Source organism: Puma concolor, chromosome A2, assembly GCF_028749965.1.
Source record: "Puma concolor isolate L17-30 chromosome A2, mPumCon1.1.hap2, whole genome shotgun sequence".
Taxonomy (NCBI): domain Eukaryota; kingdom Metazoa; phylum Chordata; class Mammalia; order Carnivora; family Felidae; genus Puma; species Puma concolor.
The window spans coordinates 138797348-138819112 of record NC_141668.1 but is presented as its reverse complement, the minus strand read 5'-3'; the positions used below and the strand labels follow the sequence as shown (position 1 = coordinate 138819112).

The 21765-nt window shown below is 39.8% G+C and overlaps 1 protein-coding gene across 15 annotated transcripts in view; it reads right to left on the bottom strand.

The window, feature by feature from the left end:
- The window catches only part of MAGI1 (membrane associated guanylate kinase, WW and PDZ domain containing 1), a 642539-nt gene that overhangs the window by 92936 nt on the left and 527838 nt on the right, over positions 1 to 21765 (bottom strand). For 8 of the 15 annotated variants that reach the window (XM_086697648.1, XM_086697649.1, XM_086697651.1 and 5 more), the window contains exons 5-7: positions 14196 to 14397; positions 4935 to 5017; positions 567 to 605 (exon numbers count right to left, since the gene is read on the bottom strand). In XM_086697648.1, coding sequence (XP_086553774.1) covers positions 567 to 605; positions 4935 to 5017; positions 14196 to 14397 — 324 coding nt within the window. The remainder of the gene's footprint in view (positions 1 to 566; positions 606 to 4934; positions 5018 to 14195; positions 14398 to 21765) is intronic. The other 7 variants (XM_086697640.1, XM_086697643.1, XM_086697652.1 and 4 more) reach the window with 2 other exon arrangements.

Below are 21765 nucleotides of genomic sequence, written 5' to 3'. Positions count from 1 at the left end.
AAGCTCAGCATCTGGTTTTCCAGCCATTCACTCCAGTAACAAAGCCAACAAGTGGCTGGCGACTTACTAACACGAGACTAAGACTATTATTAACTATTTGGTTAATGATGAGAATTACTGTATTGCTATTACTCCTACAAAGTCCCTTCATTAGTTGGTGGGTTTTTATTTTTGTTTTGCTTTGCTTTTTTTGTGTGACCCCTGTAGATAACTGCCCACAGCAAACAATGAAGGAAATGAGGCTGGTGTAAGGGTTATAGGAGAGTTCAAGGGACACGGCAAGCATCTATCCCTTAGTCTTTTTCTAATCCTAAGACTTCCTAGGACCAATGTGCTGACTCTCGTTCCAGTCTCAATTCACTCAGACTTTTTCTTTGTAGACACAACTTATTACAACTCTGCGTGATGCCTGCGAGTCAGACTTGAGGGTTGTAAGATTGACCTTTCACGGGTAAGCTGGAATGAAAATCGTAATTGAAGAAGGGCAGACTAAGGAAACGGAAGGATTAAGCAATTCACTGGAGACAAAACCATGCAGGGTAGGTCATGCAGCTGGGAGGGTTTACCTAGTTCACTGTCCAGCTCCTCGGTGTGGACCCCTTCTTCTCCAAAGGAATAACAGGAATGAGACAGAAAAGAGAGAAAGAAAAATTCAGACACCAACACCAAGAAAGAAAACTTCCCTCAAGAAAAACAGCAGCAAACGTGTCACTTGGTTTTGTCCTTACCTGCATTGTGGCCTATTTCACTGGCTCAGCTAGTAAACCGGAGACTTCAGTGTAAATCACAAAATGGTAAGAGCTGATATTGGTAACATAATTATATGGCTCATTTCCTTGCATGTCGAAACAGGGTTTGATTGGTTGTAAAAGATGACAAATACCTTTGCGGTTTCAATGTTCTTAAGTGGGAAGTCACTTATTACACACCTCATTTCGGGCAAACAAAGCTGTTACCCCTTCCAATATTAGTCCTTCTAATACTGCAGTAATGCTCTCATCACTGAGGCAATTATATTCACAGTTAAAGCACTACTGAGCTTAGAGGTAATAATGCTGCCTGAAAAGTGGAAGGTGGGGTCAATTTGAGAATGCAGGGAGTTAGAGATGAGTTATGTCAGGATGCTGCACGTGACGAAAGCGGGCTTAAAGGCCGCCCTGAAACGAGGATGGGAAAGCACTGTTTACTTGGTATGACATGTCGAAGTCAAACAGCCCAGAAATATTGCAGTGACAATGGTCACAGTAAGTCAGGAAGCAAAACCAGTCAGGATCTTCTCCATTCTTGACCCCCTCCTGCTATGAGTAAGACACTGCACTGTAACCGAGAAGAGAGCAGGGGACAGCACACAACAAACCATTTTACGCAGAAAGTCTCTCCACTACAGAACAGGTGGTTGTCCCCTCCACTGTATGCTCCACCAACACAGGGAGGAAGACTTATTTTCACCACTGTGAAATGCTCAGTGCCCAGTACAGTGTTTTGGTACCTGGTAGGTACTAAATACTTCTAAATGGATGGACGGATGGACGGACGGATGGATGCATGGATGACTCAATTGCTGACTTTAGTTCCCAACATGGTACTATATACCTTGTGAACTCTTGATTTAAAAGTGATTCCGCTGTCAACAGTAAGTTTTGATGCTAGCATCCAATTCATTTCTCCAGTGAGTATTTAATGAGAGACCTACCGTGGGCCAGTCATTGGGCAAAGTGACAAATCATAACATTCTTTTGGAGGAGGAGACAAATCCCAACCTTCCATAAATAAAACTTCCATATCTAAAACCTGTGATAATGTGTCTAAAGTAACACACATCACAGAATGACCCAATCATATCTGGGGGCAAGGTCACAGAAAGAGTCCCTGACCTGTAACCTGAAGGATATGCCCGATGGAACAGAAAGACTTAAAGTGAAGAATGACTGAAATTTAAGCTCTATGACAGCAGGGCATTTTGATGGTTGTGTCCATTGATACATCTGAAGTTCCTAGGACACAATGGACATATAGGAGGCATTCAGTATCTGTCTGTAAAATGTAAGAGTATTCTAAGAAAGTGCTAGTGGGCATGAAGGGCAGAGTGGAGAGGAGCAAGGGTGAGAAAAACCAGAGGCCAAAGCACTTAGAACCTAGAAACCAGCTGTGGGGAGGGCTGAATATTGCGCGGATAGAGAGCCACTGAACAGGGCTCGAGAGGGTGGTCACGGATAACACAATCACACTGACGTTTTAAAAGAGTGCTCTGGGTCTCGTGTAAGGAGAGTAGGCAAGAGTGTGGGTGACAGAGGCATGTGACCTGGACTAGGATGCCACAGGCAACAAAGAAAATCGTGCATGGATTCCAGAGATACCTGAGAGGCAAAGTAAATTCAGAGGGTAGATGGGTTGAAATCACGGTCAAGTAGTAGGTCAAGGGGGACTCACAGGTATACATGAATTTTACCCTCAACCGAGATAGGGAACACTTACAGAGGACCAGATTTTGGGGGGTAGAGATCCTTAGTTGGGTTTTATTCAGACTGCGTTTGAAATCTCTTTCAGACAAAAAGCATTATCAACCAAGCATTTTTAAATATTGGCCTGGAGCTCAAAGGCAAGGTGAAAGGCTTCTAATTGAACTAGATATACAGAAACAACAAATGGAGTTATATACTAAAGATCAAAATCTCAAGCCACTTTCTTACTTTTTTGGAGTCAGAAAAGAGAGTATATGAAAAATTTTACAATAACTATGAAGTGATATTGTTACAGATCATGTGCATATGGCCTCCAGAGAACAGAAATTGAATACAGGAACAATACTGTGAGCAAAAACACTATTCTTCTTGGTGTCACGACATAAACAACAACACAAGGCAGATTTGTGTTAAGTGGCAACAGCAAATGAAGGTGTGGGGACTGATAAATGTCAGAGTGGTAACATCTGGTTATATATTCACACTGTGTATACAAACATACATATAATTTCTACTGGAAAAAGCATATATGAATCCTAAGTTGAAAGGATAAATGGATAAGTTAATGGTATTTGGTATGAATACATACTTGTTCCAAAGGTAATAACATTAACACCAATGACAAGAATTCTAAGAATTAAAAATAACAGTTGACCATTCAATAGCACAGGGGTTGCAGGTACTAACTCTCCACAGTGAAAAAGTCTGTATATCACTTGTGAATTCCCCAAAACTTAACTACAAATAGTCTACTGTTGACTGAAAACCTTACCAATAATATAGTCGATAAGCACTTATTTTGTATAAGTATTTCATACTGTATTCTTACAATAGTACTTAATCTTTTCTTAATGTTTTTGGTATTTCAAGGCTATACATCATGTGCAAGGTGTTCGAATTGTCCGAGATCTCTAAAAATTTTTCTAACATATTGAAAAAATCTGCATAAAAGTGGACCATTGCAGTTCAATCCTGTGTTGTTCAAGGCTGAACTGCAATAGATTCGGTAACAAAATCATTCAGTAATTCTACTCAACAGTTTTACTCCATTAAGTTTCTCCTGGTAAAAGCTACTGGAGTCTTCTATCATCTATAAAATTATAATAACAGGCATTTTTATATGTTCCCAGTATAATTATAATGGAGACCGCACTGAAGAGCCTATGGTAAAAGAAATCCAAAATGCCTTCAAAATCATCCAGCATCAAATAAAGATTAAATTTTGTTCTCTGAAATTTTATGGTTGAATGTATTTTATGTTCTGATGTTTGAATATTGGTCACTTTCGTATTACACATTAAACATAATACTTGGATAATCAGGACAGTTCATTATCCCTTAAGCATGTAAAATAATGAGGCTGACTACACGTGTTCCAGTCCTTCTTCAGCAACCAAAATCAGAGAAGCATCTCACTCAGGTCTCCTTAGTCAGGAGGATTTGTATCTCCACTTGGAGTCACTCCCATAAATATGAACACACAATTTCATGCTCATTTCATGGTATCTGCAATCCATGTAGAACAGAAAGATCTAGAAGTACAAGGTCATTGGCAGTATTCTAGTTCACTGGCTTACATTTGCAGGCAAACCTCAAGTTTATATAATTCTGCCCTATAGGACAAATTAATAAAGTTTCACTATCTTTTAGTAAAATATGTATTCCATAATTATACTACTAATTCAAATGCCAGAAATGAATAATGAGCAGCTAAACAAACCATTTCCCTTTTAATTCGTCCATGTCAAAAAGTAATTTTGGTACAACTTGGGACCGACTTCAGAGTACTGAAAAGGAAACATTTGTTCTAATTTTTTTCATTTTGGAAAAATAATTAGAAATCCCAAAGCCGTGAAATAAACGTTTTAAAATAGTAACTCTCTTAGCCAATTGATTCTTTTTCAAGATTAACAGGCAGAGTAGAGCTAAGGGTAACACCTCGGGCTCTTTCTTGGAAGAATCTACTTTTTAGATAATCAGGATATATTCTAAGTTACACAGAGATTCCCAAGAAGTCACGATCTGCTTTTCCTATGCCAAGTTATGAAATATGTAGAATTCAAGAAAATTTCTTGATTTTTTTTTCCTCTAAGACTTTCCTAATACAGGATTAGGACCCCATAGATGAGTAACCAGAGCACCTTTGGTTTTTATATTCCTAGAGATTTTCTAGAGTGTTCTCCAAGGTCCTGAAGCCAGAGGTTATATTTTCATTGAAATAGTTTGTGTTAAAATTCTGTTTAAAATGGAGATACTAGTATACATCTGCCTTCATGTGTAAACAAACTGTTCTTTTAAAACAATTCTGATTGCCCTCCAATTCTGATTGCCCTACAGTTTATTTACTAGAAATGAGATGACTTTTTAAAAACTCATTTGTTAAATCCTGGTTGACCTTGCTGTAACTCCTTAAAATTTGCACATGTGAACAGCCTCAAGCACACTTGAACCAAGACCTTGCTAGCCCCTTACCATCATCTTCACACTCTTCCAGAGGCTTCTGCTGCTTGTTCAGGCACCGAGGGTCTAACCAAGATGTTGTTTTCGTGTTATGGCTGAAATCCAGAAACAAAAACAAGAAAAACATTTGAAAAGAGAGAGAGAGAAAAAGCAAAAAGCTCAATGACAACAGAATTACATGTTCTTAAACATTTTCCCTCAACCAGAGCAAAGCTACTTCCCAACAATAAACTGATCCCAGAAGAGAGCCCGAGTTTGGAATTACAAAAAGCTTGGGAAATGTCCATCGATGGATGAATGGGTAAAGAAGATGTGGTATATACATACAATGCAGTATTACTCGGCAATCAAAAAGAATGAAATCTTGCCATTCACAACCGCCTGGCTGGAATTAGAGGGTATTATGCTAAGCGAAATTACTCAGTGAGAGAAAGACAAATATCATAGGACTTCACTCGTATGAGGACTTTAAGATACAAAACAGATGAACATAGGAGAAGAGAAGCAAAAATAATATAGAAACAGGGAGGGGGACAAAACATAAGACACTCTTTTTAAAAATTTTTTTAACGTTTTTTTTTAATTTATTTTTGACACAGAGAGAGACAGAGCATGAATGGGGGAGGGGCAGAGAGAGAGGGAGACACAGAATCGGAAGCAGGCTCCAGGCTCTGAGCCATCAGCCCAGAGCCCGACGCAGGGCTCGAACTCACGGACCGCGAGATCGTGACCTGAGCTGAAGTCGGCCGCTTAACCGACTGAGCCACCCAGGCACCCCAAGAGACTCTTAAATACAGAGAACAAACTGAGGGTTGCTGGAGGGACTCCGGGTGGGAGGGGGGATGGGCTAAATGGGTCAGGGGCATTAAGGAATCTACTCCTGAAATCATTGTTGCGCTATATGCTAACTAAAATGGATGTAAATTAAAAAAAGAAAAGAAAAGGCTTGGGAAGAGCCTTCAGTAGGCTTTTTACTTATTTAAGGTATACTCATTCTGTTATGGAAAGCTTAAAATGTGATGTCAGTTTTATTTTTGAAAAATGGGTTCCAAATGATACCCCTTGTCTATGCTGTCTCCCCTTATCTAGACTGATTTTAGTCTTCACCTTTACAGAAGAGCAAACTCCAATTTGCTTTCAATTTGTCTGTGACTTAAACCTTGGATGCTGGAATTCACAAAGAAGGCTGCTATTTCACTCATTACATTACATAAGAACTCCCCCTGACAGCAGGAAACTACCTCAATTCACACAATTGGCTCAAAGCTGCTAATACCTATCATTAATCGCAGCATCCTGAATTATGTTGCACACAATAGTGAAGACAACCCAAAATTACCTATCATAAACAAAATCTGGGCCAAAAAACCCCCCACAAAAGCTTGGAGAAGCTAAATGTGTCTGCCTCCCAGAGGGCATCGTCTGACTCCAGGGGAAATGTTTCAAGAGACACTGAGTGAGGCCTTGAACGTCTGAAGGTGTGCAGGACCAGTGCAAGAGATAGATATTGGCCTTCAACCACGTTAAAAGTGGCACAATGTCTGGAGGAAGTGCCCTGAAACAGCTCAGGACCCTGGGATGAGGTTCTGCGTGAGCTCCCAGGCCAGTCTATGCAAGCTAAATCGGAGAGGCAAAGAACTACGAGGCTAGTAGTTCAAACTGCAAACCAGAAATGAAAAAAAACAAATTCTTTTTTTTTAATTTAGGTAGTAACCTAAATTGTTTTTGGAAGTCTGAAGTTTGGGTTGTAAATGCTGAAAAACACTGCCATAGTCATTTTAAATGATTCAAATCTTATTAACTGCTGCAAAAACTTAAGGCTTAAGTGAAACACAGAATGTGCAAAGGTATATACAAATCATCTCAATTGTATTAAAAAGGAAAAAAAAGGAAAGTTAATATAATATAGCAACAACTACTGCCACTAATATGATTGATCCGCTTACAATGACCAGAATGTATTCTTTTTACCTATTTGTTACAATTTATTTCATCGTTATGATAACCTTATGAGGGAAGTATTGATGCATTTTACAGATGAGAAAATTGAGGACAGAAAAATGAGGACATTTGTACAAAGATACTCTGTTGGTACCGAGAAACACTGGCAATCAAACCCAGGGAGTCCAACACTACAACTCATGGTCTGTGCTGTTCCTAAACCAGTAATATAGCAATAATGGTCACTGCAGTGATGGAAGATTATGTATGATTTTTTAAAATCAATTCTGTATTATGAGATAATTACAGATTAACCTGTAGTTATAAGAAAGAACAAAGAGGGATCCTACATGCCCTTTACCCAGATTCCCCCAATGGTAACATCTTATAAAACTATAGTACAATGTCACTATGGAATACCAACTGATAGCCACAAGTCAAGACACAAAACAATTCCAACATCACAAGGATCTCTCATGTTACTCTTTTCTTTTAAAAATGTTTATTTACTTATTTTGAGAGGGAGAGACAGAGCGAGAGAGAGAGAGAGAGAGAGAGAGAGAGAGACAGAGAGACAGAGAGACAGAGCATGAGCCGGGGAGGGGCAGAGAGAGAGGGAGACAGAGAATCCCAAGCAGGCTCTGAGCTGCCAGTGCTGAGCCCGATGTGAAGCTCGATCCCATGAACTGAACCATGAGATCATGACCTGAACCGAAATCACGAGTCAGATGCTTAATGGACTGAGCCACCCAGGCACCCCTCTCATGTTACTCTTTTATAGCCATATCTGGTTCCCTTCTAATCTCTGCCCCGAAAACCCTTTTTAAGTCCTTGGCAACTGTTAATCTCATGTTGTCCACATGTATAGTGATGTCATTGCAAAAATGCTCTAAAAATGGAATCAGACAGTATGTAATCTTTGAGGATTGCTATTTTTCATTCATTCTCATCAAGGTTGTTGTATATATCAATAATAACTTTTTTTTTCAACGTTTATTTATTTTTGGGACAGAGAGAGACAGAGCATGAACGGGGGGAGGGGCAGAGAGAGAGGGAGACACAGAATCAGAAACAGGGTCCAGGCTCTGAGCCATCAGCCCAGAGCCCGACACGGGGCTCGAACTCACGGACCGCGAGATCGTGACCTGGCTGAAGTCGGGTGCTTAACCGACTGCGCCACCCAGGTGCCCCCAATAATAACTTATTTTTAATGCTGAGTAGTATTCCATGGCATGAATGTACCAGAGTTTAATCACTGAAAGACATCGAGGTTATTTCCAGTTGTTGGTTATTTAGGAGAAATCTACTATAAATATACATGTCCAGGTTTTTCTGTAAATATAAGTGTTCACTTCTTTGGCCAAATGTGCAATTGCTGGGTCATATGGTAGTTGCATGTTTACTCTTATAAGAAACTGCAGCCACTGTGGAAATCACTGTGGAGGTTCCTCAGAAAGTTAAAAAGCACCACTAAGCAACTGCACTACTAGATGCTGAGCCAAAGAATACAAAAATACTCATTCAAAGGAGCACATGTACCTCGATATTTATAGCAGCATTATCAAAAACAGCCATAGTATGGAAAGAGCCCAAAAGCCCATCGAATGATGAATGGATAAAGAAGTGGGGTGTGTATGTGTGTGTGTGTGTGTGTGTGTGTGTGTGTGTATAATGGAATATTACTCAGCCATCAAAGGGAATGAAATCTTGCCATATGCAACGCCGTGGATGGAACTAGAGGGTATTATGCTAAGAGAAATAAGTCAGTTAGAGAAAAGTCAAATACCATATGATTTCACTTCTATGTGGAATTTAAGAAACAAAACAGATAAGGGAAGGGGGGGAAAAAAGAGAGGGCGGCCATAAAAGACTTCTAACTATAGAGGACAAACTGAGGGTTGCTGGAGGGGAGGTCAGCAGGTCATGTGGTAAATGGGTGATGAGCATTAAGGTGGGCACTTGTTGTGATGAGTACTGGGTGTTATACTAAGTGATGAATCATTAATTCTACTCCTAAAACCAGTATTACACTACATGGGAACTAACTAGAATTTAAATACTTATAAAAATAAAATAAAAACGTATTGACGATTTAAAAAAAAGAAACCACCCAACGGCCTTCTAGAACGCCATCCAGTTTTACACGGCCACCAGCAATGATCTAGTTTCTCTGCATCTGTGCCATCATTTACCTTCTTACTATTTTTTATTTTAGCCATCCTAACAGGTATGTAATGATATCTTTCTGGGTTTAATTTGCATCTCCCTCATGGCTAATGATGGTGAACATTTTTTCACGTGCTTTTTTGCCATGTGTATATCCTTTCAGTGAAACGTCTGCAGCTCATTTTCTCACTGATCTTTTTTTTTTTTTTTTTAATGTCACTATTGAGTTTGGAGAGATCTTTATATACTCTAGATAACAGTCCATTTTCAGATATGGGGTTTGCAAACGTTTTCTCCCACTCTGTAGTTTGCTTTTTAAAACATCCTCTTATTCGGGTCTTTTGTGAAGCAAATGTTTTTTTTTATTTTGATGATGCTGTATTTATCAGTAATTCCTTTTAGGGTTCAATGTTTTTGATGTCAAGTCTTAAAAACTCCTTGTCTGGACCTAGAGCTTAAAAAAATTTTTTTTTCCTAAAAACTTTTATTGCCTTGCGTTTTACACTTAAGTCTGTGATGAGCTAGTGTGAATTAATTTCTTTGTATAAGTTATGAGGCTGAGGTTGAGCCTAATTTATTTACCTCTGGCTAAACATTCGCTCCAATAGCACTTCTTTGAAAAGGCTATCTTCTTCCCTGCAGTGAATGGCTTTGGCATCTTTGTTGAAAATCACTTAGACATACTTGTGGGGCTGTTTCTGGGTTTCATTGATCCATGTGCCCATTTCGTTGCCAACACCACACAGCCTCTGTTACTGCGGCTATATAATACGTCTTGATAATGGACAAACTGATTAAGTTTATTCTTCTCTTTTAAAACTATTCCAGCTATTTTGACTCCTTTGCCTTTCTATATAAACTTTGTTTATTCATGTCTAGTGTTGTATTTTTATTTTTGAGAGGGGGGCAGGTGCAGAGAGAAAGGGGGACACAGAGGATCAGAAGGAGGCTCTGTGCTGACAGCAGAGAGCCCGATGTCGGGCTCCAACTCAGAACCGCGAGATCATGACCTGGGCCAAAGTCGGACACTTGACCAACTGAGCCACCCAGGTGCCCCCCTATAAAAATTTTAAAATAAACTTGTGTATACTAACAAAAGCCTTCACTGAGATTTTGACAGAATTTTCGCTAAACGTGCATATCCATTTTGGGAGAGTGGACATCTTTACTATATAATTGAGTCTTTCAATCTATGGAAGACATCTCTCCATTTAGACTTTCTTTGATTTCTTTCAACAACATTTTGTAGTCTGCAGTATATAACATCCTATACATATCTTGTTAGATTTATGCTTAAGTGGAGTTTTTTGGGAAGAAAAACTTTTTCTTGAATTTTGATGTCCATGTGGTCATAAGTACAATGATATTTGTATGCTTATCTTTTATCTTGTGATCTTGCTGAACTTACTGATTCTAGGACATTTTTTTACATTTCTTGTGATTTTGTACTTTCTTATACATTTCTTGGGTATGGTCATGTGATCTGCATAGAGGGATAGTTTTCTTCCTTCTTTTTCAAACTATAGGCCTTTTATTTCCTTTTCCTGACTTACTCTCCTGGCTAGAACTTACATAACCAGGTTGATTAAGAGTGGTGAGACCTGGGGCGCCTGGGTGGCTCAGTTGAGCAATCGACTTTGGCTCAGGTCGTGATCTCACGGTTTGTGGGTTCAAGCCCCGTGTCGGGCTCTGCGGTGACAGCTCAGAGCCTGGAGCCTGCTTCAGATTGTGTGTCTCCCTCTCTCTCTGCCCCTGCCCCCCCACTCACACTCTGTCTCTCTCCTTCAAAAATAAGTAAACATTAAAAAAAAAAAAAAAGAGTGGTGAGAGCTAATATCCTTGCTTGTTCCCAATCAAGCAGGGGAAGTATTTTTTTTGTCTTTTACCACTAAGTGTCATGTTAGCAGTAGGTTTTCTGTAGATATTCTTTATCAAGCCAAGAAAATTCCCCTTGTTCTGGTTTTTCTGAGAAATTTCATCATGAATGAGTGCTGAATTTTGTCAAAGACTTTGCATTGATAAATATGATGTCGGATTTTTTCTTTAGTATCTTAATATGGTAGACTGTATTTATGAATTTTCCAAATATTGAACCAGTCTTATATCCTTGGGATAATTTCTACTTGATCATGGTATAAAATTCTTTCTCTGTTATGGAATATTATTTGCTGATATTTTGGTACAGATTTTTATGTCTATAATCATGAGCTCTTGCTCTGTAGTTTTCTTTTTTCCTTAGACTCTCCTTGTTTGTTTTTGGTAACAAGGTGACAATAGTCTCATAAACATAATTGGTAAGTGTTCCTGTACTTCTGTTTTCAGGAAGAGACTGTATAGAAATTTAATTCTTGGAGCGGTTCTCCAGTGAAACCATCTGGGCCTGGAGATTTCTTTTTCATGAGTTTTTAAATGACAAATTCATTTTCCTTAGTCATTATGGAGCTATTTAAATTATCTATTTCATACAGATGAGTTGTGGTAGTTCGTGCTTCTCATGAAATTGGTCCATTTTATCTAAGTTGTCAACTTCACGTGTGTAGGTTTGTTGGCAACATTCTCTGATTACCTTTTAATGTCTTCAGGGTCTGCGGTGATTCCCTGTTTGATTCCTAATGCTGGTAATTTGTGTCTTCTCTAATCTTTTTCTTTGTCACTTTCACTTGGCTATTGTTCACTGAACAGCAGACCTTCAACTTCAATTTGAATATAACAGATTTACTTATATTTTTATTTATTTTATAGCTTAATTGGCCATTTTGTGGTTGTTTTTTTTTTTTTGTCTTAGGGTTTTTTTTTTTTTTTTTTTTTAGTGGTATATAAACCATGGTAAATCTTAACAGAGAATCTTAATAATAGAGCCAAAGTGTAGCATTTTAAAAACTGAGTATTATTGTGGCACACAGATGGCTCATTTGGTTAAGTGTCTCACTCTTGATTTCGACTCAGGTCATGATCTCATGATTCATGACATCAAGCTCCGTGTCAGGCTCTGTGCTGATCGCATTAAATAAACATTAAAAAACAAATTTAGTGGGGCCCCTGAGCAGCTCAGTTAGTTAAGCGTCTGATTTTGGCTCAGGTCAGGACCTCACGGTTTGTGAGTTCGAGCCCCACGTCAGACTCTGTGCTGACAGCTCAGAGCCTGGAGACTACTTTGCATTCTGTGTCTCACTCTTTCTTTGCCCCTCCTCCATTCACAGTCTGTCTCTCTCTCTCTCAAAAATAAAAACACATTAAAAAAAAAATTTTAAAACAAATTTTAAAAAGATGACTATTATTGGAGAAAAAATGCTATTACCTGAGATTCTTAGAATAATTTCAATTGTTTGTATATTTTTCCATTTTTAGTAAACTACTTATTAAATGCTTAATTTTAAAAACATTTTTTTAAAAGTTGATTTAGGGGCGCCTGGGTGGCGCAGTCGGTTAAGCGTCCGACTTCAGCCAGGTCGCGATCTCGCAGTCCGTGAGTTCGAGCCCCGCATCGGGCTCTGGGCTGATGGCTCAGAGCCTGGAGCCTGTTTCCGATTCTGTGTCTCCCTCTCTCTCTGCCCCTCGCCCGTTCATGCTCTGTCTCTCTCTGTCCCAAAAATAAATAAACGTTGATAAAAGTTGATTTATTATTGAGAGACAAAGAGAGACAGAGTATGAGCAGGGGAGGAGCAGAGAGAGTAGGAGACACAGAATCCAAGCAGGCTCCAGGCTCTGAGCTGTTAGCACAGAGCCCAACACGGGGCTTGAACCCACAAAGTGCGAGATCATGACCTGAGCCAAAGTTCGACACTTAACTGACTGAGCCACCCAGGCTCCCCTTAAATGTTTAACTTTTAGTAATATCTTATATATACATATATACATATACATATATATATATGTATATATGTATATGCATATGTATACACACATAGATATATGTAAGTTTTATAATTTTGAAAGATTTTTCACATCTGTATAGTGTAATCCACCCTTTGTTCACAGAAGCTAAGTTGTAAGATCTCCAGCGGATGACTAAAACTGTAGATTTATATATAGTACCAAACCCTAAATATACTATGTTTTCTCCTATACATACATACCTATGGTGAGGTTTAATTTATTAAATTAGGCACAGTAAGAAATTAACAATAGCTAATAAAAAAGAACAATTATAACAATATCTTATAATAAAATTTATGTGAATGTGGCCTCTCTCTCTCAAAGTATATTATTGTACTGTACTCACCCTTCTTCTTGTGATGACGTGAGATGATAAAATGCCTATGTGATGAGATGAAATGAGGAGAATGACATAAGCACTGTGACGTAGCATGAGGCCACTAGTGACCTTGTGACAATGTGTCAGGAGGATCATCTGTTTCCAGAGCACAGTTGACCATGAGTGACTAAAACTGTGCCACGTGAGACTACAGAGTAGGGACTGGGGAAGGGAGGCTACCATATTCTCAAATTTCAATCCATGTAATTGCACCGTGTAAAAAAAAAAAAAATCAACTTAGAATGGATCATACACCTAAATGGAAAATGTAAGCAATAAAACTTCTAAAACAAAGATGGCAGACAACGACAGCTTTATAACTTTGATTTAGGCAAAAACTTCTCAGCCAGCACACTAAAAGCACAGCCCACAAAAGAAAAACATTGATAAATCAGACTTCCTCAAAATTAAGAACTTGGGGCTCTTCAAAAGACACAGTCAAGACAATGAAAAGTCAGACTTGGAAAAAATGTTCACAAACCACAAAAATGTTAAAGGAATTGTATTCAGAATGTATGAAGAACTCTTAAAACTCAACTGAAAAGAAAAACAACAACAAAAAACCCTAAAGCCCTTGCAACCCAATTAAAAAAAAGTAACCAAAGAATTTACTGAATGGCTCCATATGTTCTTTATATATTATGCCCTAATTTATATATACACCAGAATATGGTTGTTTCACTCTTGAGGGAAATTATTAACTTAAGCTTCTTTGAGATCCTCAGACTCAGTGATTGGGAGGCTGTGCTGATTGCTTTTTGGCACAAAGCCTGTGAAACTATATGAAAGAAAACCATCAGCGCAAAATCAGTCCTTTCAGATGTAATTTACAACCGTAGCCACTAGGGGGCGAGAAGGAAGAGTGACGACATAAAGGGACAGCTTCAGAGAGGACGAAGGGTATACTTTACTCTATAAAATAGACTTCTCCATTTTCGGTGTACGCCATCTCCCAGTTCTCGGGTAGAGGACCTAAATTATCCTCTGCACAAAGAGGTAGGTATTGAGGGAACTTCTGAGAAGCGTCCGTGATGGGAGCAGCGACGATGCTACTATTCACAGGCGGTAACGCTGTTTCTTGGAGAGTGTGCTCTTCCTGGGCACCGGAATCGGCTGTCAAATTGCAGAGAGAGGAGGAGAGAGAGAGAGATAGAGAGAGAAAAATTCATCAATCATACCTCAAAGCAGGTGTTCACTACTGTCTGCATCTATATTCTTAAAAGCCCTCTCTTTCCCAACTGCTGGCCATCAACTCTATTGTTTTATTTAGACGGAAGTTCTCTTAATAGAAAACATCAAAATGACAGACCGCATTTATCGCACTTAAAAAGAAAGAAGAGAAAGACATGCTCAAATAACACTGCTCAAAACCTTGGAAATGCCAAAGAAGAAACAAATTCAGAACTAAAACCCTAATGTCTCTTATACCAATAGGGGCATCGAAACACAGACTGAGCCACACTCTCACTCCTAGGTGTCATTTGGTTTCATGACTCAGCAGGCCTTGGACAGCAAGAAGAAAACACAGATAGGGTGGCATCATTCTCCATTTTTGTAACAATTATTCAGAACATTTTTGGTAGACAGTGGCAAAGATCAAAAACCGACACATCAAGCTGGCAAGTATATAAAACTTTAGAGCATAGACACAGCTATCCCAGTGAGTCAGATTCTAGCTTCTTTTGGAAAAGTAAGGGAATGTTCTTACAAAAAACAAGACAGTTACCCCCAGAACAGTATCATGTGGGTGGACTAATTTGACTTGGGTTTAAAAAGAAGACTCGAAGTACATGAATCTCCTTGCCTTCTTATTAACTGGAAACATCAAGAGATGATGTCATCAACGTATCTACAAATGGCGCTGCTGACATTCTGGCTGAATTTTTATGGGGATGTTAAACGTCAGTCTCCACGGGGTTTTAAAACGTTAAGAATCAGGAGTTGTGGTTATTTTCCACCTCCCACAGTAATTCTCCTGTAGACATGATTTCTGAAAGCAGACTGAGGAATAATGAAAGGCCGTTTTCAAATCTTTCTCTCATGACTCGCTCCCAATGATGCACAAGAGAATGAAGCTAATTCAGAAGTTGGATGGAGGGCACATGGAGCCTATTAAACAACCGCTTCCACGAAAAATCTGCCACCACTGAGGAGGACGCCTGTGGTCTTTCCCTGCAATTCATTTCTACCCTCTTTCTCTAGAACCAGCTCTCAGACTTCCCTTTGGAAATCCAACCCATCAAAGTCCTTGTGGTCCAGGTGGGGACTGACTTAAACCCACACCAAGCTCATGTGGTATGCCCAAGTCACAGGGCTATCACTCTTGCCTTTCTTATTGGGTCAGGTGCCTGATCCAAAGCAAATGAATGTCAGGCATACAAGTGTTTGCTGGAATTATCTTCTGGATGCTGAAATTATTAAGCTGACGGATTCTCATGCTGCAGGTGCTCGTGGCCATCTCGACACAGGTTGGCAAGACCTGACTTAGAATTAAGTCTACAAAGCGGACAGCAGAAATGAAAGAGCTGCCTAATATTCCTGCCTGAGCCACTGATGCCATGTACTGCTGGCCTCTTCAGTTGCTTGATCCTCTACATTCTTGCTTAAGCCAATTTGAGTTGGTTTCACAATTTGTATCCATCAGTGCAGGTTAATAAAAGAACTAGAATTTTTAAGGAGAAAAAAGGAAATGAAGCCAACAGGGAAGAAACAATTTGAAATTACAAATCGAAAGAAAATAAATTCGAAACTTGGCAGGATTTAAAAGAGTAGCCCTTAAGTCTCTAGGAGCCAACGTATATTCATTTTTGGTATTTTTATGTTTTTATTTTCGAGAGAGAGAGAGACAGAATGTGAGCAGGGGAGGGGTAGAGAGAGAGGGAGACAGAATCCGAAGCAACTCCAGGCCCTGAGCTGTCAGCACAGAGCCCGACGCAGGGCTCAAACTCACGGACCGCGAGATCATGACCTGAGCCGAAGTCGGACTCCCAACCGACTGAGCCACCCAGGTGCCCCTTTTCCGGTATTTTTAGAATGTACACTTCCTACATGGACGTGTACATAGCAATCACCCAGAAAGATGGTGAAAGTGTAGATTCTGACTCCCTACTATAGAGAATAGACTTGGGGGATCGTTCCAAAATGTGCATTTTTAAACCACCCAGTGATGGAGATTCAGAGACAAGAATCATACTTGGAGGACAGAGATAAAGAGCTCTCAAAAGACTCACTAGAACTTTCACCTTCTGGGAGGGGTTCTGTCTTGCTGCCGATGGGCCAGAGTCCAAACTCCTATGTCTGCAGTGCCAGCCAAGGCACAAATACCATGTCTAGATGGAGCATTGCAGAGGGTTCAGCCTTTCTGATGGGGGCAAGGAATTCTGTGTGCCATGTCAGCGTCCTGAGGAAGAGTGGACTCAGTATTTCCAGATTTTTTTTTAATGTTTATTTATTTTTGAGAGAGAGACAGAGACAGAGACAGAGCATGAGTGGTGGAGGGGCAGAGAGAGAGGGAGACATAGAATCTGAAACAGGCTCCAGGTTCTGAGCTGTCAGCACAGAGCCCGACACGGGGCTTGAACTCACGAGATCATGACCAGAGCAGAAGTCAGATGAGCTACCCAGGTGGCCCCTCCAGATCTGTTTTTTAAAGCGAAGGTGGGAATCTGTATTTTTATGCAAAACGTTCCCAATACTTCAATCGCAATTCCTTTAAAAAAAAATAGTGAAGCAATATGGTACAAGCAAAAAAAAAAAAAAAAGAAAAAAAAAAAAAAGAAAAACAACAAAAACAGAAAGAGAAGAGAACAAATACTCATTACAAGCACTGACTTAGAAGCCAGACTGCCTAACTTTGAATCCTGGCCTCACCTTTTGCTAATTTGGGCAACACACTTAACCTCTGAAAGCCCTGGTTTCCTCATCTATAAAATGGGGATAATGGTACCAACCTCACTGGGTTGTGGGGAGGAATGCATGAATTTAGTAAAGCAGCCAGTACAGTGTGTAGGATACAGCTAACAGTATTTATTAGCTGCTATCATCATCAGTTTCTTCATCAAAGTTATTATGATTAACCTGTCTTCAGGTCAGCTTGGGCCCTCAGGATGGATGTGACATCAGACCACAGTCCAGATCACAGAGTTTGCCCGTTTCTAGCTGTGTGACTTCAGAACAGACGGACTGCCTTTCTGAGCAACTGATTCCTCAACTGTGAAGTGAAAACAAAATGCACAAGCCAGAAGACCTGAAGGACTGAGGACACGTAAAATGCCTGCCAAAGGGCCTGGCACTCAGTGTGGGCCTGACGGGTCCTCAGGGACTGGGACCAGCTACTAGAAACGCAAATGTCCAAAGTCAGTGATCATCTTTTAACATGGTATTTAAGGGCTAGAGAAGTCCTAGGGCAATGGATGACATTCAATAATTTTATGTAAGAATTTTAATCGACCCATTTTAATAGAAGCTGGATGTAACAAAAAAAAGGGGGGAGTGGCAACAGGCTGGACATAAACATTAAAGGATTCGGTTAAACTCTCAATGTAATTTATGTAAAAAACAAAGTCCTGCCAGCGTTCCAAAACCTTGACTCTGGGAAGGGAATGTTATTAGCTCACTGGCAAAATATCTAAGCAACTATAATTTCCTAAAGAAAAATTAAAATTCCTCTAGCAACTAGACCTTATTGTAAAGTATCCAAATATTTTTCATTTTGTATATTGTACATGTCTTCTTAATTTTATTTTATTTTTTTAATTTTTTTTTTCAACGTTTATTTATTTTTGGGACAGAGAGAGACAGAGCATGGACGGGGGAGAGGCAGAGAGAGAGGGAGACACAGAATCGGAAACAGGCTCCAGGCTCCGAGCCATCAGCCCAGAGCCCGACGCGGGGCTCAAACTCACGGACCGCGAGATCGTGACCTGGCTGAAGTCGGACGCTTAACCGACTGCGCCACCCAAGCGCCCCTGTACATGTCTTCTTTAAACACATGCTTGATTGAGGTATGACTGACATACAAAAAGCCATCGATATTTTTTATTAAAAATATTTCAGCTTTGGGGCGCCTGGGTGGCGCAGTCGGTTAAGCGTCCGGCTTCAGCCAGGTCACGATCTCGCGGTCTGTGAGTTCGAGCCCCGCGTCAGGCTCTGGGCTGATGGCTCAAGAGCCTGGAGCCTGTTTCCGATTCTATGTCTCCCTCTCTCTCTACCCCTCCCCCATTCATGCTCTGTCTCTCTCTGTCCCAAAAATAAATAAACGTTGAAAAAAAAATTAAAAAAAAAAATTTTGAGCTTCACCGAGGTATAGTGACAAAATTGTAAGATATTTAAAGTGCACATGATGATGACTTCATACTGTCAAAGGATTCCTCCCATCTAACTGATGAACAAAAACAAAGCTACAGATGTTTAATGTGAGCAACTTGACGTGTTTGGCTTTCTGTGTCTTCTTTCCAGTTCAACAGAACCTCAAACAATCTCATTCTCTTAAAGAAAATGCAAAGTCCAAAAATGAGAGGCTGGAAAAAAGTACAGACTTAAAAATTAATAGTCCTAATCATGGCTTTGACCTTGACATGTGCTCTGATTTCAGAACATCTTTCAATGGATTCACCGAACATTTAGGAGCATTGCTGTCACTCTCTTATGAAAGGTTGCCAATGGATCCCAACGGGATAGGTAGAAGGGACTGTTGGAACACAGACCGGATGGGCAATGAGGAAGCCCGGTTCTCCCACTGTCTAGAGTTAGGGAACATGCACTTTTCCTTGGTGATCTCATCTGCAAAATGGGGGAGGTAATACCTATGTTGCTTATCTCTAGAGATTTCCAGGTGGTTTATAGGATACATGTGAAAAGGACTTGTAAACCATAAATAACATCGATAACTTTTTCATTCATAGTAAATAGGAAGCTTCCAAACATTTAACATACACATACACATACTTGGGGGCTTTTGAGGGTAACTTTGAGAATATAAACTCATGTCAAAAATACACTTCCGGAGCCTATATTGCATTATGTACTTTGAGATTATGTGCATCCTTGACTGGGTACATAACTAATAAACCTGATTCAAACACAAATAGCACACTGGATGAGCATGTAGGCTCTGGAGTCAGCTTGAAATGACAGGTTTGACACTCACTGGTTTTGTGAACTTGGACAAGCTATTAGACCTCTCTAGCATATGGGTAAAGAGCTTAGCAAAATGCCTGCCACATAGCAATGGAGAAACATTAGCTCTTAGAGTAATATTATCTCTTGACAGTCCAAAGCAATGTTTTATCATTGCCTACTAATGGAAAAGAAGCATCAGCAACCTCATGTTCAATAACAGGGGGGCTGTTGGGAGAAAAAAAAGGCTTCAAAACACAATTAAATATCTTGATGTCTCTTAGAGGAGGTTAATGGATGAACTAGCTACTTTTTAGTTGTGGTGGCTTGTTACATATTTTCCAAGCTGTACGAAACAAAGTACTTCTACAAATGCGCTTTAAAAAATTTATTTGTATAAATGTGTGTGCTTGGCTCATAACTCTACCTTCATGAAGCACACGTAGCGTTCATTTTCAAGGGCTCCTTCAGGTCCATAGTTTGGGCACGGTTTGTAGAAGAATGCTTTGTGTTCAACAGTCAGTACTGTGGGGAGTATCTGGGGTGACTGTTCACTGCTCAGCTCCTGCCTCCGTCACAGACGGTGGCAGGGATTGTGGCCACCTCCCCAGGATGCTTCTGACCATGTATTTCCTGCCTTTGCCTGCAGACATTCCCAATATCACTTAGGCATACTATTTAGACATCGTGTGCCTCTTTCCAAAGCCACAGAGCAGAAATCTGCTAAGATAATAACAACAGCATGTGAATTAAAAATATCCTGGTCAATATTTTTAATAGCTCCATAGCGTTTCCGTATTTGGATATGACACTCATTCCTTTATCACAACTCTCGCAACCCAGAGCCAAGACCTCATTATGTTACTGTCACTCTGTGCTCCAAGTGGCTGGTGGATTGCTACTTAAAGTGGTTCAGAGAGCAAAATGCTTTGACATAGCTAGTTTGATACACATATCATAGACACAGAGATACACACAGTGTCAATTATTTGAAAGAATTTATATGAGTTAGGGTATGACAGGCTGTCAGCTGTCACAGTTACAGCTCGGTAAGTGAGGAGGCATTTACTCAACACATTGAGGATACCCATCACATGTACATCTGAACATCACTTCTCTATGCATCCTACCAGCTTTCTGGGGGTTAGGACAGGAAGCTGCAGAAGACGTTCAAGTGTCACTTGGCTTTTGTGTGTGTGTGCGCACGGAATGAATGATCAGACTGAATACAGCAATGATGACCTGGGCCCAAAAGTTTTTCTTTGACGCCAGGATTTCAAGCGAAGATTGAATGGAGTCAGAATTTCTGAGGCATGTTTTCTAAGAGACAAAGGTTCCTAGTAGTTAGACATAGGAAGTGCATTAAAACCAACTGTCAACAATTCTTACTTTGTTCTTGCTTTATACCAAGAAAGTACTTAATAAATAGAGGAGAGACAAGGACACTCATGTCTCCTGGGGACTGTCTTCCACCTGGCAGGAGTGTTTCACTGCATATCACTCCCCAGGTCTTCTTTCTGTGCCTGGAAACATGTTTTGGGTTACGTCATGATGTGCTATCCTTATTTGTTGAAAGATCAAGACGTTATAATGTTAGCTACTTTTAAAAAGAAATATTTTAACTTTTTTCCAAAACTGGCTTTCATATCAGCAAGGACTACTAAATATGAATCAGATATTTCTACGTAAATGAAAGGAACTGATTTAAATAAATGCCTATGTAATAAAAGATGGCAAATTTCTCCTAGCTGGAACAATAGTAGGTCAGCCCCTGGCCTAATCCATTCTAATTGGAAAATGAAAATTTTTGTGGACTCAAAATCTTAGAGCTAGAAGGGGGAACTTAGATATGATTTAACCTTAACCATTTTACAGATGAGGAAAGTTAGAAATTACGTTCATAGTAAGACAACTACTGAGAACCAAGAAACCAGGATAACAAATTAGGTCTCTTCTTTATCTAATGCTTCTTGCAGAAGGATTGGGTTACTGGTGTGACAATAAAGCCATCAAAAATTGTTTTAATTGTCATTTTGAAGAATTTCAGTCTTCTGAGCTTAATGAGAAAACGTCATGGGAATGCAAGCGGGTGCAGCCACTCTAGAAAACAGTATGGAGGTTCCTCAAAAAACTAAAAATAGAACTACCCTACGACCCAGCAATGGCACTACTAGGTATTTATCCAAGGGATACAGGTGTGTTGTTTTGAAGGGACACACGCACCCCCATGTTTACAGCAGCACTATCAACAATAGCCAAAGTATGGAAAGAGCCCAAATGTCCATCGATGGGTGAATGGATAAAGAAGATGTGGTGTATATATACTATGGAGTATTACTCGGCAATCAAAAAGAATGAAATCTT